General features: G+C 60.3%; 1 protein-coding gene and 1 long non-coding RNA gene across 6 annotated transcripts in view; both read left to right on the top strand.

The window, feature by feature from the left end:
• Positions 1–11,948, top strand: part of TPCN2 (two pore segment channel 2) — a 32,010-nt gene extending 20,062 nt beyond the window's left edge. For 4 of the 5 annotated variants that reach the window (XM_067748000.1, XM_067748001.1, XM_067748003.1 and 1 more), the window contains 12 exons: positions 447–566; positions 667–726; positions 2,638–2,766; positions 3,480–3,529; positions 4,862–4,961; positions 7,158–7,229; positions 8,435–8,508; positions 9,023–9,104; positions 9,188–9,270; positions 9,591–9,672; positions 10,048–10,142; positions 10,650–11,948. In XM_067748000.1, coding sequence (XP_067604101.1) covers positions 447–566; positions 667–726; positions 2,638–2,766; positions 3,480–3,529; positions 4,862–4,961; positions 7,158–7,229; positions 8,435–8,508; positions 9,023–9,104; positions 9,188–9,270; positions 9,591–9,672; positions 10,048–10,142; positions 10,650–10,728 — 1,026 coding nt within the window. In that variant the 3' untranslated portion in view covers positions 10,729–11,948. Of the gene's footprint in view, positions 1–446; positions 567–666; positions 727–2,637; positions 2,767–3,479; positions 3,530–4,861; positions 4,962–7,157; positions 7,230–8,434; positions 8,509–9,022; positions 9,105–9,187; positions 9,271–9,590; positions 9,673–10,047; positions 10,143–10,649 lie in introns of those variants that run through there. The other variant, XR_010945890.1, reaches the window with a different exon arrangement.
• A 1,752-nt stretch (positions 11,949–13,700) lies between these two features.
• Positions 13,701–14,810, top strand: LOC137229866 (uncharacterized). The gene is made up of 2 exons (XR_010945891.1): positions 13,701–13,903; positions 14,303–14,810. It is a non-coding gene; the product is annotated as an uncharacterized lncRNA (long non-coding RNA).
• The last annotated feature ends 13,107 nt before the right edge of the window (positions 14,811–27,917 follow it).

Here is a 27,917-nt window from a genome sequence, read left to right as displayed (position 1 = left end):
GTGCTGGTTCTGACGGGTGTCTTCACATTAGTATTTGTTGCTTAATTGCCTTCCTTTGAGTTCCACTCCAGCCTGGTCACAGTGTGTGAGGTCCCTTCGTTCTGTGCTGAGTTTTCATAGTTATTAGCTTGTAATTTATACGTGTATTTTCACATGGCGCTTTGCATACATTTAAGACGACTGTGTGATAGTCCGTCACGGGTTACTTACAGCATCAGTGGCCGTCTGGGTTATTTCCACCTCTCTTGGTGTTAGAAAGACTGTGATGAACATCTTTGCGCATAAAACCGTTACTGTGTTTGAGACGATTTCCTTAGGCTGGAGAGCCTGGGGTAGGAAGTAAGGTAGGAAGAGGTCAAATCCCAGGATAAGGGGGTACAGGCATCGTTGGGCCCCTGTGGCCGTGGCCACCTCCGGCATGTTTCTGAGCGTGTGTGTCCCCCCAGCACCCACCGCGGCCCGAGTACCGGTCTCCGTTTCTGCAGAGCGCCCAGTTCCTCTTCGGCCACCACTACTTTGACTACCTGGGCAACCTCATGGCCCTTGGAAACCTCGTGACCATCTGTGTGAGTGAGGATTTGCCCTGGCGTCTCCCACCCCCTAGATCTCTCACTTGCCCTTCCTCCTGGCTTCGGGGCTGAGTTGCCGTCCGCTCTGGCTCCACAGGTGTTCCTGGTGTTGGATGCACATGTGCTGCCCAAGGACCGTGACGACTTCGTGCTGGGGGTGAGCTTTCCAGCCGTGCGGGGTGCTGGGGAGTTAGTGGAGTAGAGGGCACAGCCTCCCCACCTGGGGCCCCAGGTCCCTGGGAAGCTGGGCTGTCCTAGTGCATCACAGGGACGGCCCAGGGGTCGGGGTGCCGGCCATGGGAGGGCAGCCGGGAGCCCGTGCAGAGCCCCGGGTGAACCGGCGTGCGGGCCGGACGGCGGAGGGAGAGTTGTGTAGAGAGAATTCCTTTCCTAACATTCTGAGGTCTTGTCAAACACCTTAGGAACTTAAAAACAATTTTTCCGTTTTGGATTTTAAGCAAAAAGCTGTACACGCCGTCCCCGCCCCCATAATGCCAGACCTTCACAAAGCATGTATTTTAAAGCTTATTTTAATGAAAAATATTATGAATGATATTAAGTTGATGAAAACCATTGAACGTTCTCTAATTATATAAGAAAAGCTTGATTTGTCCAATTAAAAAGTGACACATCAGGTCATGTATGTTAAACACAGAGTTAAACTTACAGCATCAAAACTGAGGAAATGGCTTCTTGGCCTGCCGTTTGAAATTCCTCTATTTTACACTTAAAATCAAATTTTCTACTTTCCTAATTTTTTTTTTTTTTTTTGCTGGATTCGACAGGAATTGTTCAGTCTCCTCTGTGTGAATAACATATTGCAGAGGTGGCTGGTTTTTATTCCTGACAAATGTCAAGTTGGATACAGCTGACCTGTATTTCATCTTTTTTAACAATAGTTTTTCTTTTTTTTTTTTTTGTGGTACGCGGGCCTCTCACTGCTATGGCCTCTCCCGTTGCGGAGCACAGGCTCCGGACGCGCAGGCTCAGCGGCCATGGCTCACGGGCCCAGCCGCTCCGCGGCACGTGGGATCTTCCCGGACCGGGGCACGAACCCGTGTCCCCTGCGTCGGCAGGCGGACTCTCAACCGCTGCGCCACCAGGGAAGCCCGGACAATAGTTTTTTTAAGCACTTGAGTCAGCTTGGTTGCTTATGAGAGACTTCTGGTCAGATCAGTGCCACGTAGGGTTCTTGAGGTGACTGCAGAATTCCATCCTTTTATGCCCCTTGATAACTGCTCATAATGTTTATTCTTCTGCCTTTAACGGTGATCTCTGTGTAGGTGTGAATGAGACAGCATTGGCTAAGAATATAGAATTTAGGCTGGACACTGGGCAAGGTGACCGCAGGGCTCAGATGACCCCGTGGCCCCGTCACCCCACCGCGACGTAGCCCCCTTTAAGGGAAGAGCTACTTGATACTTTATTTACTGGCTTCAAAAAAGACAGTGACCCCGTAGCCTGAGACCAGCTTTGCTGATGAGGCCTCCTAAACACACCCCCAGCGACTGCGAGGATGCTGCTGGGAGCCAGGAGGTTCCGTCAGGGAAGGACACTGCCCGGTGTCCCCAGGAGATTGGACCAGAGGGGCCAGGTTGGAGGCGGAGACCCCCGAGGAGGTGTGGGTGACCCAGGCCCTGCCAGCCTAGAAATGATGTGGGGTTGGGAGACACCGGGCCTGGGGGGTTGAGGGCCCGTCGGATGGTGGGGGGAGTCTGGGTCGGGGGGTGCAGACGTGTGAATTGTTGTTGAAGCCGTGCACGGGGTGCAGGTCACTCCAGGAGAGGCTATGGGTCAAGAAGGGGGCTCTGAAGATGCCCGTGTCTGGGGCTGCGGGGGTGTCGGGAAGAGCAGCCCAGGGGGGCCCGAGGAGAGGGTCACGTGGCTCCGGCAGGGGCGGGGCTGTCTGCTTCCCGGCCAGCCCCCGTGTGCAGCAGGGCGGGGTCCAAGGGGCCCTGTGGCGTCCAAGCCGCGTGGATCTCTCCTGGGCCCCATTGCAGTGGGGGGCAGGGCAGGGCGCAGGGGCGGCACCGGAACTGAACGCCGGGTCCCGCTTCTCCCTTTTCAGATTCTCAGCTGCGTCTTCATCCTGTACTACCTGCTGGAGATGCTGCTCAAGGTGTTTGCCCTGGGCCTGCGGGGGTACATGGTCTCCTCCAGCAATGTGTTCGACGGGCTGCTCACCGCCGTCCTGCTGGTAAGTCCTGCGGTAAAGTCTGAGACGGGCCGAGGCGCGCTCTCGGGCGGGCGGTGAGCGCTCGGCGTCTGGCCGGGCCTGGGGGCCGCGGGCACTGGGGCTCCCGCCTCCGGTGACACAGGGGCTGGCCTCCCCCGATGAACTGCTTGGCGGGCGGCTGCAGGAGGCTGGTTTCTGCTGCATCTGCGCATCGTGGGTGGAGGTGTGCAGCGGTGGCAGGCTGCCTCTCCTGGCCCTTGAGGGAGGCCCGGAGGGAACCCGCAGTCCCCGCTGGCCAGTGGGGCCTCGATGTTGGTGAGGGAGGGGCAGGGGTTCTCGGGCACCGCGGGTCTCGGGACACCTTCCCCAGGGCCTGGGGGAGTGAGGGGCCACGCCTGGTGTGCGTGTCACTGCAGCGATATTGGCGTGACACGTATTCGTATTTGATGGATTTGAGCCGTGGGCCCCTGGGAGCAGGAGGGAGACAGCTGACCGAGTAGCTTCTCCCGTGCCCGGGACTCAGCCGGCCCTTCCCGAGCCCTGCCCTTCGTGTGTGCAGCCCGACGCCTGGGGCCAGGTGTCTTTCTCAGCTGCAGGATGTCCCCACGTGGCACCCGCCGTGGGGATAGGACCCCCTGGTCCTGATTTCTCCCTGGAACCCCCTTTGGGGACAGCGTGTTAGAGCTGCCAGTGGGCCTTTGCCGTAGCGAGCTTCTTTTCTTTTGTGATTAAAGGTTTTGGAGATCTCAACTCTGGCTGTGTACCGCTTCCCACACCCGGGCTGGTATGTGACTGTGGAGGACCCAGGGAGGCCTGGCTAGCGCCCCGGGGAAGGGTGTGCGCCCGGCTTCCGGCCGCTGGCCCGGGCAGCTCTAGAGCCAAACGCCCAACTGTCGGGGGGAGCGGCCGCGGCTCCTGCCCTGCTGAGGCCTATGGGGACAGGCCCCTTCTCATCGTAGCCGCCTTCAGAAGGGTAGCGTTCCCAGAGCCGGGATGGGAAGCTGTGGAGCTGCCGCTTGCAGTGCCCTGGCTCCGCGCCCCCTGACCCCCACCCCAGGATGGGACACGGGGCCCAGGTGTGCTGGGGGCCAGAAGCAGGGAGGACCTGGGGGCACTGGAATCGGGCTGGGGCCCTCCTCTGGTTGGAGGCCCTGTGACCCGGGGTTGTCACCTCCCACTCTGGGTGTCAGTTCACCTCCCTGTAGATGGCAGGGATGGCCCGGGGCTCGCTGAACTCACGCTGCCACCAGTTCTAGCCGCGCAGAGCGATGGACATCTGGCCAGGGGTCCCAGGGCGCCTCGTGGTGTGGCAGCCTTGGGGTCTCTCTGCCCAGAGTACAGCCGCCAACAAGCACGCGTGCCGACCTTGGGCCCTCGGGCAGCCCTGGTGTCTTGGTCCCTCTGCTGGGCTGCTTCCGTCTCAGTGGAGCAGCTGCGAGTTGCCCGAGATGGGGGTGGGGCCCCGGGAAGGGTCTGTGTCGGGAAGACGGGGGCCGTGCGGTCCTCAGCGGGGACCTGCGCCCTGGGAGCAGTGGGGCTGCTGCACCACCCGGCACCTTGGGGCCGGCTCCCCTTGTTTCTCAAGTGCGCTAAAACCCGCATTGGGGAGGCGGGGTGAGCTGGGGTCGGGGGGTTAACATCTTGGGTGAGAATGGGTTTAAATTTAAATAGAAATGAGAGGCCAGTAAGGCCACGAGAGACACCAAGGGGACGGGGTCAGGGCTCGGGATGGCTCAGAGGTTAGGGAATGGGGTCAGAGGATAGGGGATGGGTCAGGGCCCCACCTCTCCCAGCTCTGCTGGGACCTGAGCTGGGCATCCGGAACCTCAGTGTTCTCCCGTGTAGGAGGGGGGTTGGGTAGCCCTGCGGCACTGCGGCGGGCTGTGCCCTGGAAGGTGTTGCCGTGACCGCCCTGGGGCTGCAGGCGTGGGCGGCTCAGGCTCTGCCCTCCTGTCACGATGGAGCTTTTCCGGTTGGCGTTGGCTACGGGGCGCGTTCCCGGCACTTCTGTGGCTCTCTCTGAGTCCCTGCGTCTCTGTCTCTGGACCACGTGTCTCCCGTCTGCCCCTCGCTGGCCTCCCGGCCTCCCCCAGCCCGTCTCCATGTGTCTCCGCAGGAAGCCGGAGGCGCTGGGCCTGCTGTCGCTGTGGGACGTGACCCGGCTGGTGAACATGCTCGTAGCCTTCCGTTTCTTGCGCATCATTCGCAGCGTGGAGGTACCGCCCCCGCCTGCGCGCGCCGTGGCCTTGCCCTGGGAGTGGGTGTGCCAGGCGAGCAGGGACCGGGCCGAGCACTGTCCACCCTGCCCGCCTGCCCCCGCCACCTGGGGCCCTTCGGGCTGCGGCCCCGCCTTGCACTGCGGCTGGGCCATGCTGGCGGCGGTTGGAAGTATGAGTGTCCAGCCCTGTTTTGTGGGGGTGCAGGCGGGACCCGTGTCGGCCAGTTGCAGGGATGGCCTCGTGCTCCTTGGGGTCCCTGACCTTTGCAAGGAACTGGTATGCTCCCAAGCGTCCCGCGTTTCTGAAAGGCCTTCGGCACGGGCTGCTGGTGGCTACTGGTGCTCGTTTCCAGGACCCCCAGAGCAGGAGTGGGGCGGCCTGTGACCGTCTCTGAGCCTCGGTTTCTCTTAATGTTCCCACCCGGAGTAACACCCACCTTGAGGGGAGGGGAGGGGAGGCGGGTGCTCAGGCCCGGCTCCCACCTGGCACGGAGCCTCCCGTCTGCTTTCCTAAGCACTTTTCAGGAGGAAAGGAACCAAGGACATCTGACCCCTTTCTAAGTGTCCAGGTCCTTCCCCTGTCCATGTCTGTCCTTCCTACCAAGCTGTGCTCCTGGCCTGTCAGGGGAGTGACCTGTCACCCAGGGATATTTCCCATCTGAAGGTGGCTCGGGGGTCCTGGGTGCAGAGGGGGGCTGCTGCCCTGAGGCCTTCACACACACACACACACACACACACACACACACACACACACAGTGTACGCAGGCATGTAATCACACACACAGCCCCACAAGCACACATACAATTATACACACACACACAATCACATGCGTCATCTCACAGATACACATGACTATACACGTGCATACACCGACACGTGTATATGTGTAAGCACACACAATTGTACACACACGTGCATGGAATCACACACATACACATAGTCATACACTAGAGCACACACAATACATGCGTATACAAGCACAACTGTACATACACACACAAATAATCACACGTGTGCACTCATACACACATGCGTGATCACCTGCACACACATGCGCACATGCGTGTACATGCGTGCACATAAATCACATGTGCACACACGTACAGCACGGTCCCCGCCTGCTACCATCCAGCGCTGTGTTCTCCTAACTTACCGGGTGGGGTAACCAGGCTGCTTGGAAAGGCCTTCTCCGGGGCTCAGGGTAGCCTGTAGCCGGGGTTCCCGATGGGGTCTCTGAGGCCCCATCTCAACCCTGTCACCCGGGGCTGACTGGCCATCTCCAGACCAGGGACGAGCTGACCCCGCCTCAGTGGGTTGGTGGGCAGTGTGGGCCGAGGCCCTGCACACCATGGCTTCACCAAGGGTCTTGGACTTAGACCCATCTGAGGCTGGGTGGGTGGAGGTATCTGCAGGGAAGGGGGTGTATGCATCTGCGTGGGTGGGTATATCCAAGTGTGAGTATGTATGGGTGGGCACAGAGGTGTGAGTGTGCGTGTGCACAGGTATAGGTATACAGGTGTGTATGGGGGCCTGTGGGTGTGTACAGGTGCGTGTACAGGTGAGGTGTGTATGGGTGTGTGTACAGGTGTGTGTACAGGTGAGGTGTGTATGGGTAGCTGTGGGGTGTGTGTACAGGTGTGGGTATACAGGTGTGTATGGGGGCCTGTGGGTGTGTGTACAGGTATGTGTACAGGTGAGGCATGTATGGGTGGCTGTGGGTGTTTGTACAGGTGTGTGTGTGAGGCCTTGGGTGTGTGTGTACAGGTGTGTATGGGGCCTGTGGGTGTGTGTACAGGTATGTGTACAGGTGAAGCATGTATGGGTGGCCGTGGGTGTTTGTACAGGTGTGTGTGTGAGGTCTTGGGTGTGTGTGTACAGGTGTATATGGGGGCTGTGGGTGTGTTCAGGTGCGTGTACAGGTGAGGCATGTATGGGTGGCCGTGGGTGTTTGTACAGGTGTATGTGTGAGGCCTTGGGTGTGTGTGTACAGGTGTGTATGGGGGCTGTGGGTGTGTTCAGGTACGTGTACAGGTGAGGTGTGTCTGGATGCCTGAGGGGTTTGTGTACAGGTGTGTGGGTTGGGAAGTCACCAGTCTCCTCCTGCCTTTCCAGGTCAGCGTTGGGTGGTGGGCGGGTTGGTGTCACCTCAGTGGGACCAGGAGGAACCGGGTCTGTGCTTTCTCCCCGTCTCAGCTGATGGCTGTGGTGGCTAGTACCATCCTGGACCTGATCAGAAACATGCGGGCTTTCGGCGGGATCCTGGCGGTGAGTCTAGCTGCCTGCGCTGGCCCCTCGGGGGAGCGGAGCTGGACTGTTGGGGAGCCAGGGCTCAACAGGAGGCTGGCGGCCTTCGGAAGGAGGGTCCCTGTGTTAGGGGAGCGGGTGACCAGGGCCCAGGAAGCACAGGGCGGGGCAGGAAGCCAGAGAGAGGAGCTCAGGGCTGGTCTGGCTGGAGGTGCTTCCTGACCACACCCCTTCCCGAGCCGGAGATCCTCTTGGTCACTTCTGAATCCCTCCTGTGTCCTGGGCCAGGGGCCACACTGAGAAGATGAAAGATGTAAGAGGCACCAGGGACCCCTCAGGGCCCACAGAGCCCCCAGTGGGGTTTGGTCAACCATCCTTGCTCAGAGGGATCTGGGGAACTCACAGTCACTTTTGCTGAGAGAGCCGTGATGTCCCCCCGCCACCCCCGGGGTCAGCCCTTCCCCCGCCGCCGCTGTTGACTACCCTGTGGCCCAGGCGGGGCAGGGCCTGGTGAGCAGGGGCCCTGGGCGCTGCTACAGGCGCGAGGCCTGGGGGGCAGGAGGGCAGGTGGCAGAGCCCTGCTGCTGCTTGCTTTGGACAGTGAGGGGCTCCTGGGGGCTCTGGCTGTCGCGGGGCGCTAGAGGTGGCGCCTTGCTTCGGGCACTGTCCCCCAGACCCCTGTTTGCACAGTGGAGGAAACTGAGGCCCAGAGGGGGCTGGGTCAGCCTGGGGGGTGCGCCTCTTCCCTGCACCCCTCCCCCCCACCGGGCATGCTGGGGACAGGTCAGGGGCGGCCAGCAGCCCCTTCTCTGACTGTGGCACAAGGCCGCCCAGTGGTGTGCTCAGACGTCTCCTGATGGATGTGGGGAGAGTGGTGGGACTTCTCTGGAGGGACCTGGCCAGCCCCCGGTCACCCTTCCATGGCACACCGTCCCCTGGCCCTCGCTGCCCTGTTCTCAGTGGAACCCTCTTCCTGCCACATCAGCCCTGGAGGAGGGGTGGACAGCCTCCGTTCTTACGCCTGGGCCCCCGGTTTATCTTGGGGCTGCCCACCGTGGCTCCTCCCCGCTTCCCTCTGGCGCGGGTGCCTGGGAGCCCCAGTGTTCCCAGGAAGGCCAGCAGTGCCCGCAGTTGGGAATCCCTGCTGGCATGCCGCCCTCGCAGGCCCAGCCTGGCTTTGCGGGGGTCCCTCCGGGGGTGCTGACAGGCCCCACCTGCCTCCCTAGGTGGTCTACTACGTCTTTGCCATCATCGGCATCATCCTGTTCCGAGGTGTCATCGTGGCTCCTGGAAACAGCAGGTGAGGGGGGTCCGAGGTGCAGAGAGCGCCCCACCTCTGGGGGCGCTGGAGCCGCGGGTGACGGCGCCGGGCGGGGGGATGGAGGGGTGAGACGCAGCTCCCCAGGAGGGAGCCAGGAGGCCCCTTTCTTCCTTGGCCTCTCCACCCGCCCGCTCCTCACCGAAGCCCTCCCTCGAGCCTGCACTGAGGGTGTTTCCCGTGCCGGCTCAGAGCCCCCAGCCGTGCCCCTTTCTGGGCCTACAGGCCAGGCCACGCGCCGGCAGGGGGCGCGTCCAGGGCCAGGCCTGAACTATAGGGCCGAGGGCCCCCCCGGGCCGGCCGCTGGCCGTGTGTGTCCACAGCGTTGGCCTCCTCGCCGCCCTCAACACCTCCGAGGTCGGGGGCCATCTCCCCTTTCCCCCGCTTCCTCAGGGGCCCAGCTGGGTCCACGCCGAGCAGGGGCCGCGGCGGTGCCAGGGCGCCCGGGTGTGTGTCCTGCCCCCGCCTCCCACCGACCTGGCTTGTGCCCCCCCAGCCTGGCCCCTGACAACGGCTCCGCGCCCTGCGGGAGCTTCGAGCAGCTGGAGTACTGGACCAACAACTTTGACGACTTTGCCGTGAGTCCTGCGCCCCCCCACCCCTCGGGACCCCCGCCTCCACCTCCCACGGCCTCCTGGACCCTGCATCTGCTGCCCCACAGGCCGCGCTGGTCACTCTGTGGGACGTGATGGTCGTGAACAACTGGCAGGTGTTCCTGGACGCCTTCCGGCGCTACGCAGGCCCGTGAGTGACCCGTCCTGGCGACCCCGGCCGCGGCTCCGCGCGGGGTGCGCGTCTGGGTCTGCGCCTCCCGGGGGTGGCAGGGCGCGTGCAGGAGCAGGTGGCTTCTGGGGGCCGTGACAGCGGGGCTCGTGGGGTGACAGGGCTCAGCCTGGAGCTTGCAGAGCTCAGACCGGCTCCCGGCCGCTGGCCGAGCGCCCCTGAAGGCCAGGCTGGGCCAGCTCGAGGGCGGGAACGGCGATGGCACAGGCGGGGCAGCAGGGTCGGGGGAGCAGCCGCGCTCGGCTCACGCGCGGCCCCGGTGGCCTCCTTGTTCTCTGCAGGTGGTCCAAGATCTATTTTGTGTTGTGGTGGCTGGTGTCGTCCGTCATCTGGGTCAACCTGTTCCTGGCTCTGATTCTGGAGGTATCAGCGACCCTGCCCGGGCTCTTCTCAGTCGGAGTTGCTAACTTGCTGATGGGGGCCCACCCGGAACTTGGTCCAAAGAGGCCGTGCTGGGTTCGGGCAGCCCTGGTGGGTTCAGGCTCCGTCCTCCCTTGGGGCTGCTCGCCCTGGCTGCTGGGGGCCTCTTGGAATGCTCCTGACCTTTGACCTGTGGGAGGGGGGCTGGAGGAGGGCTCTCAGGCATCTGCTCCTGTAGGAGCTGGTGGCCTTGGATCCTGGTGTCCAGGGTGGACTTCTCAGCCAGGCCGACACTGTGGGATTGGGGTAGGGGGACAAGGCTGGTTCCGCGCAGGGCCCACGCCTACTGGCCACCCGTCCCTCCCTCCCTCTTGCCAGAACTTCCTTCACAAGTGGGACCGCCGCAGTCACCTGCAGTCCCTCACAGGGGACCTAGGGGCCACCTCTGAGGTGACCGTGGAGCTCCTGTTCAGGTGCGTGGAGGGCGGAGGCAGTGGGCGGGCGGTTGGTCCCCACGAGCCCGGGGTCTGCCTCTGCTCCTGCTGCGGGGCCGGGCCTCTGTCCTGCTCTCCGGTGAGCATCTTTCGGGAAGCACCCTCAGGTTCCGGTGGTCTCCAGGTGATTCTGTTGGTGGGTGTAGACAGGTGGCCCGAGGAAGCCTCACCCTTCTCTTCTCCATGGTAACCTGGAGATTGTCGCTCTGCTGGTGCAGAGAAGTGACAGCCGTCCCAGAGTCAGCCCCGGGTGGTCACACTGGCGTCTCTGAGCGTTTGCTGTGTTGTTACGGCCACGCGGAGAGGTGTCCTCCCGGGCTTTGAGGGATGCCACGTAAACATCACAGAGGTGGACCTGAGTCCCCGGGGGGTGGTCCCGAGGGGCCCCTCGTCCCGAGCACTGACGGGGCTGCTGCATCAGCTCTGCTCCCCTGCTCCTCTGGAGGTGCCCGGGGCTCCCCAGCCATCCTGTCCCCGATTCCGCAGGGATGTCCTGCAGGAGCCCACGGAGGAAGAGCTGGCAGAGAAGCTGAGCCACCACCCGCACCTGCAGCTGTGCAGGTGACATCCAGACGCCTTCCTGGCTGGGGCGGCGGCAGGTGATGCGGCCTCGGGATGGGCGCTGGCCGGGGGAGGAGGCGGCCGCGGCCCACTGGAGAGGCTGCTCCCTTGGGCAGAGCCACCGTGCATGCCGACGCTGGGACACACACAGGCCCTGGTTTGCAGCCGAGCTGGACCTCCTCCGCGGCCCCTCAGGCGCTCTCCGTGCCACCTTCTTTTTATAAGCTGCTTCCCTGAGACTTATTTTTCTAAATATTGAAAGAGGGTGACTGGGAGGGAGATGCAGTGGCCCTCCCCCTGGGCCCTGGGATTTCCGTGGTGCCTTCACTGCTGGTGGCCTTCAGGGACCAGAGGCCCACGTGGGGCCTGCACAGGCCAACCGGCAGCTTTCCAGGGCGTTAAGCTTGGGATCCTGGTTTTACATGATAAGAATCTGGACTGTGTTTTATTATTTTATGGCTCGTGTGTGTGTGATTGGGTGCGTTTCTTTATGAGTGAGAATGCCAATCATCTTCATCAATAAGTCTTGCAAAGAAGGAGGTGGTCATCCTTATTCTGACACGACTGTGCTTCTCTGGAACGGGGCCACCCGGTCTCAGCCTGTCAGGAGCCAGTGCTGTGGTTGGACCAGCCCTTGTGGTTCATACTGTGTTAGCAACCACCGTCAGGAAACTTTGAAAAAATAAAGGTTTATTACTTACGAGACCTGGAAATTACATAGTACACCTGGGGCCACACAGCGAGGTCTCGGGTAGAGAGAGAGAGAGTGTGGGCCTGGGGTTATGCTTTTGTTGGGATCGAGGGTTTCAGGGCCTCACTCTTTATTGGTGAATTTAAAACATAAGAGCAGGAATTTAAAGCCAAGGAAGAAAAAAATAAAGTGGTCCAAATGGTCAGTTATCAAACGCAACCAAGATTTCTAAAATAAATGAGCCTCAGTGGAGGAAGGTGGCCTGGCTCTTTATCTCATCGAGCGGCTGCCAGTGTATTTATTTGAGATAGCCGTGTTTGAAGTGGACGCCTCTGCAATCAAAGCTTAAGACAGGTGCTTGCATTACAGAAAAGAAGAAAACAACTGTCGGGGCGTAACACTACCCCGGGTATGGTTGTGTAGGTTGTGCACTGCACAAGGGTACCTGGCTGCAAGGGTGTGTCCTGGCATTGACTGTCTACCCCAGGAGGGGGACACCTTTTTCTAATTTGCATAAAGACATGTATAAGTCAGCGGTGGCCCTACTTTGTGTGTCCTCAGGGTGTGTGACAGAGGGGGCTGGGGTGGGGAGGAGGGGGAAGTGAGCAGTGCGTGGCAGGCCACATTGCCACTTGGTCTGCCATCGATCCAGGTTGATAAGTGGGTTTCTCATTTCAAGGGCCAGCTCGAGTGGTTGGTGGTAGCTCCTGGCGGTTCTGTTGAGAAGGATTGGAATCTTCATGGGAAGTGGTGCTGGGATCTATTAGTGATGTCTGCTGTGGGCACCGAAGGGGAAATCAGGCTACAGATGCTGACTCCACTGCAGGAAGTCATCCCAATCTTCCCCAGCTTATCTGGGAAATGGGATGAGAGGAAAGCTTAACTGAAAAACGGCACTTCTAAAATGTCACGAAATCCAACTGCTTGAGGTTTTCTAACGGCTGGTAACGTTTTGTGTGTCCAAGCACATTGGGTTGCTGATCCCGGAGTTTTTCTGAAATTGTGGGCATTCCTCAGGTTTTGGGGACCTTTGTGGAGGTAGACAGGACTCTCCCAGACCTGCCCCCCTGTGCAGGCTGCCTTCCTGGAAGGCTGATTTTGGGTGGGGAGGCTCTCGTGGAACATGGTTTAGAAGTCGATACCTAGCTTGCCTCAGCAAGGCCCTGCTCTTCTGGGGACGAGGGTGAGGCCTGTCTGGTCAGCTGCTGTTCCTTCTGGCTGTATGTCCACCCCCCCACCCAGATCTGAGCGCCATCTAGTGGTGGATTCAGTTCAGTTGACCTGACTCGTGATCCCCAGGGGACAGCTCCTTGCTTTTCCCAGTCCCCCTGCAGGCCTGCTTCCTCTGTGACCCGCCTGTGATCCGAGGCTGGGAGCCCGGCCTCACTGGGCTGCAAGCTTGTCCACCCAGAGTGAGCCTGGTTCTTGTGGGCGGTGTGCCCTCTGCCCTGCCCTTGTGCCGGCCCCAGCTGAGGGTCCACCTCAGAGGGTCCACGTTCCGTGTCTTGTGTGCAAAGAGGCCCTTCCGGACAGCCCACGCTGGGCCCTGGGAGACGCGGACTCTGCCCTCGGGGGGTGGGGGGCACGACTGAAGCCGCTGCTGGTGCCTGCCGTGCCGGTGCCTTCTGGACACAAGCTGGGGCACCTGTCCCTGCGTCGGTTCCCCGTGTCAAGTGATGTCCGCCTCGGAGCCTTTGTCTGAACGAGAAGTAGGGCCGAGTTCAAGGCCGAGCTGGGGCCTGGCTGCTCGTTAAGGGGGGCAGGGCTGGTGGGGTCACCCGCTTTGCAGTGCTGCCGGTGTCCTCTGTCCCCAGCCAGGCGCTCCGTGGAGCTCAGGAGGATGTCACGGCCACGCCAAAGACGCGTGTGGCAGAGAACACGTGCTCGCATTTGTCGCTACACCCTTGCGGCCCTGGTGAGGTCTCCTGCTGCTTCCTGCGCTGCAGCGTCTCTGGCCACCCCCAGCGCTCTGGCTGAGTGCCAGGTGCAGGGGGCTCAGCCCTGTAGGACCCTGGGATTGCCCAGCACAGTGGCAGGAGTCGAGGACACCGGGAGCTGCTGTGTCTGCCCTGATGAAGACAGAAGGAAGCAGGCTGGGAGGCGGCTGTGGCTGGAGGAGCCCTGGGGCCTGGCTTAGGGGGTGAGGCAGGGCCTGTGTCTTCAGGGACTGCGGAGTCCTGGGCTGGGTGTTGGCAGGAAGTAGGTTGGAGACAGCCGGCCTGGTTGGGGGGGCAGGCCCGGGGGGGAGGGGGAAGGGGTTGGCACCCACCTGGGAGCATGGCTGGAGCGGGAGGGCAGGGCTGTGGGGCAGCACAGGGGCACCGGTGGGGCGGGGTGGTGTGGGTGCCCGTGGCCTGGACCTTGGGCCTAGGGCTGCCCACACCAGAGAGAAGCCGCTAAGATCCCGCATGCCGCAACTAAAACCGCGTGCCGCAACTAAGACCTGACGCAGGCAAATAAATAAAAGAAAAAGAAAAGATGCCATAAGGTAGGCAAGACACAACCTGGGAGAAGATACTGGTAACAGATATAACTGATGAAGGACTTGTATCTAGACCACGTGTTAGAGCGCCTACAAATTAGCAAGGAAAAGATAAACCAGTGAAAAAAAATGGGCTTGAACTGGCTTCCACAGAAAAGCAAACTCCCAAGTCCAGCAAGTATGTGAAAAGATGCTCGATCTCACAGTAATGAGTGACACGCAGAGTAAAACCTCATGGCAATAACTTCACTGTCACTACAAGGTAGGAATTGAAGAAGTCTAACCAACTGAGTGATTAGCACTTTTATATATACTTGGAGGAAATTTAAATGGACTCAATCTGTCTGGAAAACAAGTTGGCTTATTTATTGTAGTTGAATATGACATACCTTATTCTCCTGCAAGGTACACCCTCAAGAGAAGCCCCTGCCCGCGTGTGCCAGGTGGTAAAATGTCCAAAAGAGCAAAGCGAGCCCTGCAGAGAGATGGACACAGCCCAGATGTCCCCCACAGAATGCACGTGACGCTGAGGTTTATTCGTGCAGTGGGATGTGGTGCGGCAGTGAACATGGACGATCTCCAGCCACAAACGACTACGTGGCCAAGTCTTAGAAACACAATGTCGAGTGAACAAAGCAAGTTCCGGAAGACTCTGTGTGGCACCATATTATTTATAAAATTCAAAACCACAGTTAAACCCTACAGTGTGGGCATGTACATAATGGCAGCAGGATTACTTAAAAGTGAAACACAGGGGCAACCTGTAATCCAGCAGAGGGGTCAGCGCTGCGGAGACGGGGCAGCGTGAGAAGGGCCGTCTGGGTGACACGGGCGTGTAATTAAACTCTATAATGTACACACGTTTACATACAGGAAGTCCCCTACTAATGAACCTTCAAGTGGCGAACTTTCAGAGATGCGAATGTGTGTTCACACGTCCGGTCACGTAAGTTAGTGCATGTGTCTGGTGTACGTAGTCGCGTGCATGCATCCTCTACGAGTGGCTGTGCTTTTGTGTCCTTTAGTGTATGGAGTACAGTAGTGCAGTATTTTTATTTCAAGCCAGGATGTCCAGAAGCAAGTGTACAAGCAGCGGTGTACAGCCGACTGTGTTAGTTGGGTACCTGGGCTCACTCCGTGCGACTTAATGAACAAATTGGACTTACGAACGCGCTCTCGTAACGGAACTCGCTCGTATGTAGGGGACTTACCGTATATTCTTTTGTACATACCAAAATGTAATATATTAAAATGTAATAACGGAAGAGCACAAGAGGAGGGGAGTTGAAGACACAGGGTAGGGGCAGCTCCCCCTGGGAATTTTGTTGCCAAGGGAGCAGAGACATGAGAGCGATGGTTGGAAGGCAGGGGGGTCAAGACAACGTTGGTTATGTACGTGGGAGGAATTGTGTGGACTGTGGGGAAGATCCAGGGACGCAGGGGTGCGACAGGGAGTGGCTGTGGCCTTGGCTTTGAGTGGGGGACAGGCGTGGCCCCCTGGACGAGGGCAGTGGGCAGCAGCAGGGGCGTGGGGCAGGCTGGGGGGTTCTGTGCGCCCTAGAGTCGGCCAGCAGCATCTGTGTGTGGGGTTTCCGCCGGCCCCGCAGGCCCAGGTTCCTCGTGGGAGCAACAGAGGCCACTGAGGTCCCTTCCCGGGCCCCCTCCCACGTGCTGCCCCCCAGCCCTGGCAGCCGGGCAGGGTCCAGGCCCGGGGCCCGATCTGTCGGTGGAACCTTGGAGCGGAGTCCCAACAGGCGGGTGTGGGGCTTTCACGTGGTCTCCTCCGAATCTTGTCTTTCACCAAAACAGCCAGGGTTTGGTTTCGTGCCTTGCTGATAACTGGTGGTTCTGATTAAAACGTGAGAACAATTCCTCGCTTAAAACGAAAAGGTGGAAGGCAAGTGCGCTGTACCACTCTTAAGAACCAAAGAAGGGGGCGTGGGGCTCACGACGCCCCTCACATCAAAGCGGCCGGCAGATGCCGCGTCCCCCCGCCCTCTGAACACGTTCGGCCGAGCTATTCTCCTGGGAAATACGATCGGAGCCGCCCCAGGGCGGCCGGCCCACACCTGCGGGACCTGGGCGGCCCGGCTGCTGCCCCGGGTCCAACAGCAGTTGGCTAATCCGTGCCTGGTCCCTGCCACACCTGTCGCCAGGTGAGCCAGACCCGCCTGGCCTTTGCTGTTTCATCGCAGTTAACGGGCAGGAAGACGTGTGGGGATGCGGGAGCTGCTGGCGCCAGAATCCACGGCTGAGGCCACAGCCGCACCCACTGTTGAAGCCTGTTGCCGGCTGAGGGCTGAGCGTTGGGCAGGAGCCTCTGCCATTGGCTCTGACCTGCGGGAGCCTCCGAACGCCCTGGAGGAGGGCTTGTTAACACCAGTCCTGGGCCCCAACCACACAGCATCCGGGGGCCTGGAACCTGCATCCCTAAGAGTTCCCAGGTGATGCTGCTGCCGGTCCAGAGACCACAGGTAGAGAACTTCCCACCCCTTCCCTTGTTTGCTTTCTTTTAGCACGTATGGAACGAGCACATGTAGCTGCTGTTGGTAAATTTTTAAAAAGCGACATTTTCGGAGGGAGCTATGAAAGGACTCCTTTCTGGGGGGTCAGAATTGCCCAAACTGTCCGCTCTGGGCAGAGGATTCAGGGAAAGATGTCAGCTCAACAGGACACACGTGTTGGTCAGCAGGGTCCAGGCAGACGGTGCCGCCCATCCTTGGCTCCGGGTCTGTGCCCTAACTGCATGACTGGCCGTGGAGAGCCGGCTGGACCCTGAGGGCCCCTCCCAGTCTCGGGTGGGCTGGGTGGAGTGGGCTGGGACGGCACCAAGGGCCCCCGGGCTGGAAGTGGGGAGAGATGGGGGTCCAGCCACCCGCTCCCAGGCCCACAGTCCTGTGTTCTCACGCTGCCCCCCTGCACTCCCCCTGCCCACAGTGGGGTGTTTCCACTCCCTCCTCTGTCCCCAGGGCCTGCGGTGCTTAGCGTGTAGCTGGCTCGTAGCCAACATCTGTGCGTGAAAGAATCCGCAGCTATTCACACCATCTAATGCGGGAGAGAACACGAGGAGTCCCGTGTCAAACACTAGCATTTGCTCTACAAATATGTCCTGGGGGCCACTATATACCAGAACGCAAACGGAGCAGCAGGAAACGTGGGCAGCCACACTCAAGCCGGCAGCCAACGAGAGAAGTGGGAGAGAGAAGCGAAAGGGCTGAAAACAGAAGAGGCGGGGCCGGGAGGAAAAGAAGGGACTGCAAACACACCTGAGGACCTTCTGCTGCTGCAGGCCAGCTCCAAGCTTCCTGGCGGCCTCTGGGAAAAGGGAAATGAGCCCCTACCCACAGCAGCCTCCCTAGCCTTGGTTTTGTCATCTGCGTGTTTCAGGGCTCTCCGTGGGGGCCCCACGAGGTAAGGATGTGAAAACACCTCCTTTCAAGTCTGTGAAGCAGCGCACACAGAAGGCGTCAGCATTTTATTTCCCTTAAGGGAACCCTCAGGAGAATAACAGTTACAGTGATAATTAGTCACAATAAAAACCACGGTTTGAGTGCTTGCTCTCTGCAGGTGCTTTTCTGAGCACTTTACACTGGCTAGTTTAATCCTGAGAAGTCCCCAGCTGTGGCGCCCCTGACAGCTGGGGAAACTGAGGCAACAGAGAGGTTGGGTAACTTGCTCATGGCCACACAGCTGGTGATGGCGTTGCCTCCTCTCCTGGCCCAGGCTTCTCTCTCTTTCCATGCCCCTGTGCATCAGTGGGAGAATTCACAGAGCAAGTGCTGCAGCACCAGGTGTAACTTGCAGGACTGGCAGGGTCACCGAGGCCCTGGTGGGCTCCGTGTGTCACCACAGGAGGTGGGAGGTGGCACGCATGATGAGGTGACCTTCGGGATGCAGGCTGGGCTCCTTGTGACTTTCTCCTGTCTTAGCCACTATCCAAAGTAGCCCAGGGCACCCAGAATCTAGGCCTGGGTCTGCACCCCGCCTTCTGCACGCCGGGATGCATGGCTGGCCTTCCTGGGCACTGGTTCCCTCACTGGAAAAGGAGATGGGTAGGCGGCTGGAGAAATGACGTCTAGGAAGCCCTTGTGCTGGCTCAGGTGCAGTATTTGCACTTCAGACACGTGCAAATAGCACTTCTGAGCTCTTTGTAGGTGGGGGTCATTGTCCTTGTCTTGCAAGTGGGGAAACTGAGGCACAAGAGATTCAGGGGCCCAAGCCCACAGGTGGCAAGGCCGAGTATGAGCCCTGGGCTGTCTCGGGGGCCAGGTGCTCTCTCAGCCTGCTGTCCTCACGGCTGTGGGCATGAATTTCTCATGCGTTGGCTCCTGGGTTTCCAGCCCTTGGCTCGACCGCAATGACAGTGGGTCTCAGTGGACCACTGGCTTCTCTGTTCTCATGTCCTCAGCTGTCAACGGGCCACTGGGCGAGCACCTTGTCACCCTGAGCTTGGAAGTGGCCGAGGCAGGGAGGGGCTCTGGGTGGGCCCCACCTGGCAGGGCTGAACCTTCCGTTGGGGATCCCAGTGCCGGGTACCCGGCGATACCTAGTGTATCACCTGTACTTGGACGTTTAGGAGCATTCTCAGCGGCCCCGTCAGCCCCACCTCCTCCACCTGGGGACAGTGTCCAGGCCCCTGGGCTGGGTCACTGAGGCCAGTAGGCTCCCTCTGTCTGGGAGTTTCACCCGCCCCACCTGTGAGCTTTCACGAGCTCCCTTTCTCACTTAGGAGAAAGAAAGGGTCCAGCCTTGGACACAGACCGGGTCGTGAGGCACACCCAGGACACACAGTCAATTTAGCCTCTCCAAAATTTCACAGGTTCTTAACGTAAAACAAAAAGAAATAGGACTTCCCTGGCAGTCCGGTGGTTCAGCCTCCGCGCTCCCACTGCAGGGGGCATGGGTTTGATCCCTGGTCAGGGAAGATCCCGCGTGCCGCATGGTACGGCCAAAAGAAAAAAAAAAAAGAAAAGAGAAAGAAAAAAGAAAAAGACAAAACCAACCAACCAAACAACCAACCAGAAAAACAACCAAAAAGAAAGTAAAACTCTGGCTCTGATAGTCAGTTTCCGAAGTCCATACAGGTGGCCCACCATTCAAGGGAAGGAGGCACGAAGGACCTTGTGTCCAAGGATGTGAACGAGCACAGGCTCGCGTGCCCTCCTTTCTCCTGCCCCACAACATTGCCTGGAGAAGGGTGCAGCAGGGGGAAGGGGGAGGGAGGAGACTGGGGTGCTCCCAGCTCCACCGGACACATCCCACGGTCCCTGCCGGAGCTCCGGTACATAGTCACTGCTTTCTCCCGCCCAGGCTCTTCCTCCCTGATTTGCGGACGGAGGCCCCGCCCTGCAGTGGGCTCAGGGGAGAGGAGGCTCCAGGTGAAGGGCACGGGTTCCCGGGTGGATGAAGGTGCCACAAGTTCAGAGCTGACTCCTTGGGGCTCTGCTGGGTCCCTCCTACCCGTCCAGTGCCTCTTGTGACAGGTGCCATGCCCGTCCCCGGGGGTGACACTCGCCGCTGGAGACCCTTGTTCTCCCAGGGGTCCCTTTGGGCAGGTCTTCAAACGGCTCCATCCCAGCATCCTCTCCCCTTCCCGCATCACCCACACCTGGCCCTGGGAAGCCTCAGGTGGTCCTGGCCCCGCTGACTGGAGTCTGCGGGTGCTGCCCTGCTGCTTTGGCCTCAGTGCATGGTCCCCAGTTGTGGGGTACAGCCCTCCAGGGGACCCTGAGCTCAGTACAGGTGCGGTGTTGTCAGGCGTGGGGAAGGGGTGCAGCACAGCGGTGCAAATCCTACCTACTCCCCCTCTGGGCGCTTCCTAGTCTCAAGTGGACAAGGGGGCTTAAGAATCAGGGAGCTGGTTTTTATCCCTCTCCTTTGTCAGTACTTTTTACGTCCAAAGGGCTCTGACCTTGGGATGTCACGCCTCTTGGGTGCAGGTGGAAACATCACGGGTAGCATCCCCCGCTGGTGTGTCTGCACAGAGGCAAACCCAGAAATTCTCGGGCTGCTGGGTCTTTCCTCTGGATGGCGGGAACGTGAGAGATGTTTAAAGAAAGGACTGAATGCCCACCCTTCCCTCCATACTATGTCCTGATTGTGGAAAAAGTAGGGGCAAACTGCTTTAAAATGAACTAGAAAGTTCTAGATTGGACAGAGGGTTAAAGCCTATAGCCCTCGTGATGCCAGTGGCCCTCGGGCACCTGCCAAAAACATAACCTAAAAAACACGGGGTGCGAGGAAACGATATTGAAAAGTTGTCAGCAAAACAGCAACAGACCCACATGTGCGACAGAGCAGCAGCCTGTTTCGAGACATGGGCGAAAGTGGCCACAGTGAGAAATGTGCCTGTGATTTCTGCTGATGACAGGCCGGTGGTCCTACCCTCACCCTGGCTTGTGGCCTGTGTTCATATAGAAGGGAATGACACAATGGGGTTTGATTTTTTTCAAAAAATAAATTTATTTATTTGTCTTTGTTGCTGCATGCGGGCTTTCTCCAGTTGTGGTGAGCGGGGGCTTCTCTTCATTGCGGTGCACGGGCTTCTCATTGCGGTGGCTTCTCTTGTCGCAGAGCACAGGCTCTAGGCGCGCAGGCTTCAGTAGATGTGGCGCGTGGGCTCAGTAGTTGTGGCTCGCGAGCTCTAGAGCGCAGGCTCAGTAGTTGTCGCGCACGGGCTTAGCTGCTCCGCGGCATGTGGGATCTTCCCGGACCAGGGCTTGAACCCGTGTCCCCTGCGTTGGCAGGCGGATTCTTAACCACGGCGCCACCAGGGAAGCCCTCAGGTTTGACTTTTCCCATGCACGCTCACAGGTGGAACTGTGGCAGGATTCTTCCCCGTGGCCGCTGAATTAGGATGGTGAAAGCTCAGTTCTGATGTCGGCCGTGGCTGGTGGGGGGCTGGCCCAGCCCCCTCTGCCAGGAGGCCTCTCTGGTCCCCCCGCAGGAATGAACCCCCTCCCCAGTTCCTACTGCCCTTTTTCTCTGTTCCACCACTGACCCCACCCCTAAGTCACAGGTGGGTGTGGGCCTGGGAACGACATGTCTCATGTCTCCTCAATCCTAGTAAGTAAGATGAGTCCCAGTAAACGTGGCACCCAGTGCAGCCCCAAGCAGGGCTCTTGTGCGTATGGGTTAGTGAGGCAGGAAGGGATGTTTTCTGGAATCATTTAGGTGGTCTCCAAACTTGAGCACATCTCAGGACGCCTGGAGGGCTTACGGAACACAGCTTGCTGGGCTCCACCCTGGAGTTTCTGATTCAGCAGGCCTGGGGAGATGGGCCTGGGAATTTGCATTTCTAACCAGTTCCTAGGGGATGCTCTTGCTGCTGGCTAGGGGCAGGACTCTAGGAGCCACTGGGGGTGTTCCCTTCCCTGGCACCGCTGTAGGGAAGTCAGTGGTGACCCCTCCCAAAATATATGTCTGAGTCCTTACCCTTGGTACCTGGGAAGGTGCGCTTATATGGAAATAGCCTTTGCAGATGTGATTGTGCGCTTATACGGAAATAGCCTTTGCGGATGTGATCGTGTTAAGGATCTTGAGATGAAACCACCCTGGATTGAAGGTGGACCCTGAACAGGATGAGATGTCTGTACAAGAAGAGGAGAGGACGCAGAGACACACGGAGGAGAGGCCACGTGGCCACGGAAGCAAGGCTGGAGGGGTGTGGCCACAGCACAGGGAAGCCTGGAGCCCCTGGAGGAAGGACCCTCCCCTAGAGCCTTTGGGAGGAGCGCCCAAAGCGCCGTTCGTGGTACCTCGTCACGGCCGCCCCAGGGCACTCACGCAGCCCCTGACAATGTGCGAAGCGGCTGCAGCTTCTCTGTTTTGCTGAGCTCCTTGAGACCTCAGAGCACAGGCTCCAGGTGGCCCAGACCCGTCCAGTGGGGCCAGTGCTCAAGGGAAAAAAAAAGCAAAACAGGTGATGCTCTGTCCTGTTTCCCGCTGTTCTTAGGGAGGTGACCCAAAGCAACTTCTGGGACACATTAGGCCCAAGCAGCCTGGGTCTGGCCCCAAGGGTGAGCCTGGGTGAGCCGGGAAGCAGATGCACGTTGTGACTTTCGGCGTCCAGGTACCACGGGAACAATCCAAAGAGCCTGCCCTGGCGTGGGTCCACGTGTCAGGCCTGCGGCTGCACGATGGAGGTGGGCGTGCCAGCCACCCGTGGGCTACCAGCTGTCCTAGTGTGGCCCCATAAGCCACAGGGGTCTAGGGGACCTCCCAGGAGGCCCACTGACTGACTGGGAGATTTGCTGACCCACAGCAGAGCACAGGTGACCATCTGGCTTGGAGGTCACACAGGCCAGGGCTTGACCCCAGCCCAGTAGGACCCTGCTCTGTGACGGGGCCCTTTCTCTCCTCTGGCCTTAGTTGCCTGGTGTGCGAGATAGGACGGAAGGGCTGCCTGTAAGCCTGGAGCACGCACCTTGTCAATCCACCAGACACTCAGATGACAGGAAATGCAGGTTCTTCCTCTGCCCCTGCTGGCATTGGACTGGGGGTCCCACAGGTGACTTGCATACAGGTGAGGGCTGGAGACAGAGGCCCTGGGCATCCAGAGGCAGGGCCCGGTAGAGGGCCAGGTAGGACACGCCCGGAGACGCTCCCCGGAATGTACGCAGTACCAGAGCTGGCCAGCAGAGGGCAGCAGAGCTCCAGCGACGGGGGTCCCCGGAGGCCTGGCCTAGACCACCCCCAGCCCCACCCCAACTGCAGCGCCGCCCCGCTCAGCCCAGGGCCAGGTGCCCCAGTCTGGAACTTTCCCCCCTTCCTTCTCCGCAAAGGGTCTCCTCCTCCCGCAGCCTTCCTGGCTCCCAGGCCCGTGCCGGCAACGTCGTCTGGCGGGCACTGCCTCCTTTAGGGCTCACTTGTCACTGCTTTAGCTGGTCTGAGGGACGCCAGGGGACCGGAGCGGTGGCAGTGATGTGTCTGGACCGACAGTAAGCACCTGCTGAATTGCAGGCTATGCGACGGAGGGCAACCTGGCCTGAAAGTGGGGGGATGGCGTGACCACACTCGGCGGGCGGCGCCGTCTGGCGGGCAGGGTGGTGGCCCAGGCCTCTCTGGCCGCAGGAACCCCTCTGGGTGGGTCTGGAGTGACCCCGGTGCCGGGTCCGCCTGCCGGCCGCTGCGGTGGCACCGTGGAGCCCCGTCTCCCCCGCAGGGGCACCGGAGGTGTCCGCCTCAGCTGCCCGCAGGGGGAGTCTGGGTGCTGGGGGCCGGCCGTGAGGGCCCCTCCGTCGTGGCTGGAAAGACCCCACATTTCTGTGGGTGCTCGCTTCGTGCGGCCATATTTCCCAGGAACCTGGGTCTCGGGTGGGCTCCCCCTCCCCCGCCTCCCCAGGTCTCTTCGGTGTGACCCCTCCCCACATGCCTTGAGTGTGGTGTCTGTCTGTTGTTTGCCTTTCTTACCGGAATGTAGACTCCACGAGGGCGAGGACTTCACTGTATCCTCTGCTAAGTCCCCGGTGCCCAGAATACTGCTAGGCACGTGGGGGGTGCTCTGTAAGCATCTATTGACTGAATGAATGAATGCATGGCGGCCTGACCCCGTGCCCCACCCCCAGGGCCGCCCCATCCCACTTCTGAGCAGCTGCGGGGCTGGGTGCAGGGGGGCAAGGTGAGGTGAGAGGACGAGGCCCCCTCCTTGCACCCCGTTGTCCTGCCCGGGTCCCCCACTGTGGGAGGTGTGGCCGCTTGGCCCGGGTGGGGTCAGGCGGGGTCAGGTGGGGAGAGGTCCCTGGTCACCTGCCAGGGCTGTGCGTCCTGTGCTCAGATGTGGGACCTGCGCTGCCTCTCACTTGTTGTCACCTGGACCGGGGCCGAGTCGCACCTGGTTGGCAGAGGGACTCAAGTCTGTCTGCTCTGGGCCCAGAGACCACTGGGGGCTGACTGTCTCTGGCTCAACTCCTGTTCCTGCCCCCTGGAGCAAAAGATGGGGCTCCGCGAGGTGGGCCCAGGCCCTGGAGGCGTGGCTCAGTGGTGCCTGGGAGGTACCAGGATGTAGCTAGGACGACGGGCCACGAGGAAACAAGGGGACAGATCCCAACTCTTCTCTGTCCAGGGCCAGCAACCTCCCACCCCAGAGGCTGGAAGAGGTTCCGGCTCACCATCTGTGCTCCAGGGAATCAACAAGGAGGGGAGTGAAAGGGACCCGCGCTCACATTCTTGGAAAAAGGGTTAAATAAACCTCTGGGGGCTCGGCCCGCATCAGGGCAGACAGTGCCTGCCAAGGGCGTCTCTCTTTGCCCCCAGAGGCTCATGCGTTCTCATTTCTGTCTTATAGAGGAGGGAACTGGGGCTGAGAACATTCCAGAACACCTCCCCCCAGCATCAACACCCCAGCCCCTGTGCGTGCCTGTCTGGCTGCTTCCGGAAACCGAAGTGTTGGCCGCTTATGTTGGGGATTGTCCAGGGTTAGAGGTCACCCCAGTGAGACCGGTTTTAGCTCAGAAGGAGGGGGATATTGTTATTGTCAGAGGTGTCCAGAGGTGTCGTGGGGTGAGGGGCTTGAGGGAAACGGGCCGAGTCCTTTCCAGAGCCCGACCCGCGCTGGCAGGGGCAGGAGACCGGCCGGCACTGGGGCCTCGAGGAGGGTTTCGCAGGGCTGGGGGACCCCGCTCTGGGAACGCTCTCACCCTGATCAGATGGCTTTAGCACTGTTTTGAGGCACAAGGAACGTGTTTGGGGGCGCTTGGGACCGGCTGGTCTCGCTTTCCGCCGGGTATGTAATTCTGCCGCATAACTAAAGGGCAGTGACTGCTTGACCACGTGGCCGCGAAGGTGTGCAGGACGGAGCTCTGCCCCTGCCTGTCGGGTGGACCGCAGCGGGGGAGGGGGGCTGCGGGTGGGGGTGAGGCCATCCAGGCTGGAGAAGGGCCCCTCCTGGGTCCTGGCGGGAGGATCGGCCGTCCTTCGTGGCCTGGGACCCGTGCTCCTTGGGGGAGAGTCCTGGCACCTGTTTCTCTTTTTCCAGAACCAAGCTCACCCACATCCCCAGTCAACTGGTAACGTGGCAGGAAGAGAAAGGTCACATGGCAGCGCGGAAGCTGACCTGCATGACTCCTCCTCCCAGAACACAGGGCGCTGGGGTGAAGTACTACCTTCCTGGGAGGCTGGAGCAAAGCACCACAACTGGGTGGCTTTAAACAACAGAGGTCTCTCCTCTCACAGCCTGGAGGCCAGGAGTCCCAGATCAAGGCGTTGTCGTGGCCACTCTCCCTCTGAAGGCGCTGAGGGTGCTTCCTGCCCTCTCTAGCTTCGGGGGCCCCACCGGCAATCCTTGGCTTGTGGCCGCATCCCTCCAACCTCCGCCTTGTCTTCACGGGGCTGTCCCTCTGTCTGCGTTCTCTCCTCTGATAAGGATGCTACTCATTGGCTTTAGGGCCCACCCTAACCCAGGTGACCTCATCTTAGTTACATCCGCCAAGGCCCTGTTTTCAAATAAGGTCACGTGCTGAGGTTCCGGGGTGGGGGGACGTGAATGAACCCAGCAGAACTTCCAGTGGCCGCATGCTGGGCACAAGGGGACTCAACGTGGAGGGGCTGCAGGAATCAGGGCTGGAGTTTGGTGCCCAATTTGGGTTCCAACGCCGGCCTTGCCGTTCGGTAGCTGTTTGGTCTTGGTGAGTTACTGACCCTGCTTGGCCTTAGTGTCTGTGTCTGTAAAATGGGTCTGCTGACGTCACCACCACACTGACGTCAGTGCCTGATTCTCTGAAGGAAATGGAGAGGACAGAGAAGAGACGGTTACTGTGGGATCGTCACAGGAGCAGCGTCCTCGGGAATGGCCGCGGGTCCCGTCCTGCCGCCCGGTGGCTGCACAGACCCCTCGTACCTCGGTTGTCTCATCTGCAGGATGGGATAACGATCGTGCCCACCTGGCCGGCCTGCAGTGAGGATGGACCAGAGACCAGCAGGAAGCCCCCTCCTCGCCACGGCCCCCAGTGCCTGGCCCAGGGCCAGTGCTCAGCACAGAGCAGCCTCACTGAGTGTGTGGCTTGGGTCTTGGCCCCTAGAGATGGTCAAGGAGAGTCTTGCGTACCTTGTCTCTCTCCCGAATACTTTGGTCCAACATAGGTTTTATTGGCATTATTAATGGTGAGTGCCAACAGGACGAACCTGGGAAACTATTATAATTATCAGACGCCTTTAGAGATGAATTGTCCCAGGAGGGAGGCACAGGTGACGCTGGGAGTGGGAAATGCAGCCTTTCTCGGAATCAGTGACATCCCAGAGTCTTTCCCTGGATGCTGGGCTGCTAGGACCCTGGGCCGCGCGGTGTCCACCACCAGAAGGCAAATGTGGGCCGTGTGACCACCAGGCTGCCAGCGCCCCTGCCGCAGGGCGAAAAGCACGCCTCTGTTTGCACCTAGTCTCCTTGTTCAGAAACGGGGCCCCGTGGAGAGGAATTCCCTTTTTGTTGGTTTTACGGGAGCCCCTCGTGCTTGTATGGCCGTCTTTCCTTCTCGATGCCGACACCACGTCAGCCGGCAGGGTCTCCCTTCCCCTCTGGCTTCACACCCCCTCGCTCCGGGCCTCTCTGCCAAATACTAATGATCCCACACGGGGTGGGTGCTGGGAAAGCTCCCGCTTGAGCGGGCCCCGCCGTGGAGCTTGTGTGACGGAGGGTTGCGTGGGTCCGGGGGACCCCACCCCCGTGTGGTCATCTGGGTCAGACAACCCTGGCCTCGCTGGCCCCTGGTGCCCTGTGGCTCGCTCACCTGGCCCAGAGAAGCGGGGACAAGCGAGAGAGGGGCTTTGGATCTCAGGACGGCTGGTACTCTTGCCAAGAGCCCCAGACGGCTCTGCCTGGCTCGAGCCCAAGCCAGCCTCTCAAAGGGCAGCTCCTTCGAGAGACGTTTGGGAAACACCTTTGACAAATGGCTTTGTGCAGAGGCCTGGAGGGCTGTGGACCCAGCCCCAGGGCTCCTCCTTGGCTACCAGCCTGGGTCCCAGGATGCAGGGCCATCTGGCAGGTTCAGAACCTGCGCCAGGCCCCCACATTCCTGCGTGGCGGCCCCAAGGCCCCCCACCGTGTGCAGCCACTGCCCATCGACGCCAGCCACAGCCCTCTGGAGCCTCAGTGCACTTGGGGTGGGGGGGGCTGGGCTTCCCCGGCGGCAACCTGGAAACGCGTGTGAAAACCAAAAGAGGTACCACCACCTGCTCTGGGGCAGCGAGGCTCCGTCGGGCCACTTAAGGGCTCTCAGAGCCTGGGCCGCGGATGGGGCCTTCATTTATCTGTGTCCCGTTCAGCCCGGCCGGCAGTGGTTAACCAGGGGCCATCGCAAATGTTTCCTCGTAAGCTGGCTTCAAGGAAACGTTTGCGCACGGAGCACTTTCCCACAGCCCGGGGACAATGTGCCGTCCCGTGCCAAGGGTCCCTTTAGCCATCCTCAACTTTCCTGTGGCTGGAGGTGGGCCTGGAGCCCTGCCAGGACCGGTCTGCCCAGCCGCCTCCCTTGGTCATTATCAGGAAGTGTGTGATTAATATCTGACGTTGAGAGAGGCCGGCGCTTGGCTGGCGGGAGCGCCCCGCGGCCGAGGAGCTGGCGCTCGGAGGCCCCGCTCTGTGTGCAGGGTCTGGGGGGACCACAGCTGGCAGGTGGCATGAGTGACCGTGGCCGTGTGAACTGGCCGCCCGGCCCAGCTCCCGGCCCTTTGAAGCATTTCCAGGCCGCCCGGCTCGGTACACCCAGTGCGGACCTGTGCATGTCCAGTCCGTCTAGATCCACAAAGCAAACCAAACTGTCCAGTTCCCCCGAGGCCTGCTGGCCTGGCCTCCAAGGGAGGCCTCTGTGGGAAGGTGCCCCTGGGCGGTTCTCTGAGCCTGTTTGAGCCTCCTGCCGGCCCCGCCCGTGGACACAGGCCCCCTTCTCACCAGCATCCTGCCTGGGGCCACTCGGAGGCCACAGCTACCGGGCCAGCCCTTGCTCACGAATGGGACAGCGACAACATCTGGCCGTGGGGGGCCCGGCCACAGAAAGACGGGGGGACGGCAACCAGCGGCGATGGGATT

The sequence above is a fragment of the Pseudorca crassidens genome, chromosome 9 (genome assembly GCF_039906515.1).
Source record: "Pseudorca crassidens isolate mPseCra1 chromosome 9, mPseCra1.hap1, whole genome shotgun sequence".
Lineage (NCBI taxonomy): Eukaryota > Metazoa > Chordata > Mammalia > Artiodactyla > Delphinidae > Pseudorca > Pseudorca crassidens.
Note: the sequence above shows the minus strand (reverse complement) of the source record. Positions and strands in the feature narration are given on the sequence as shown.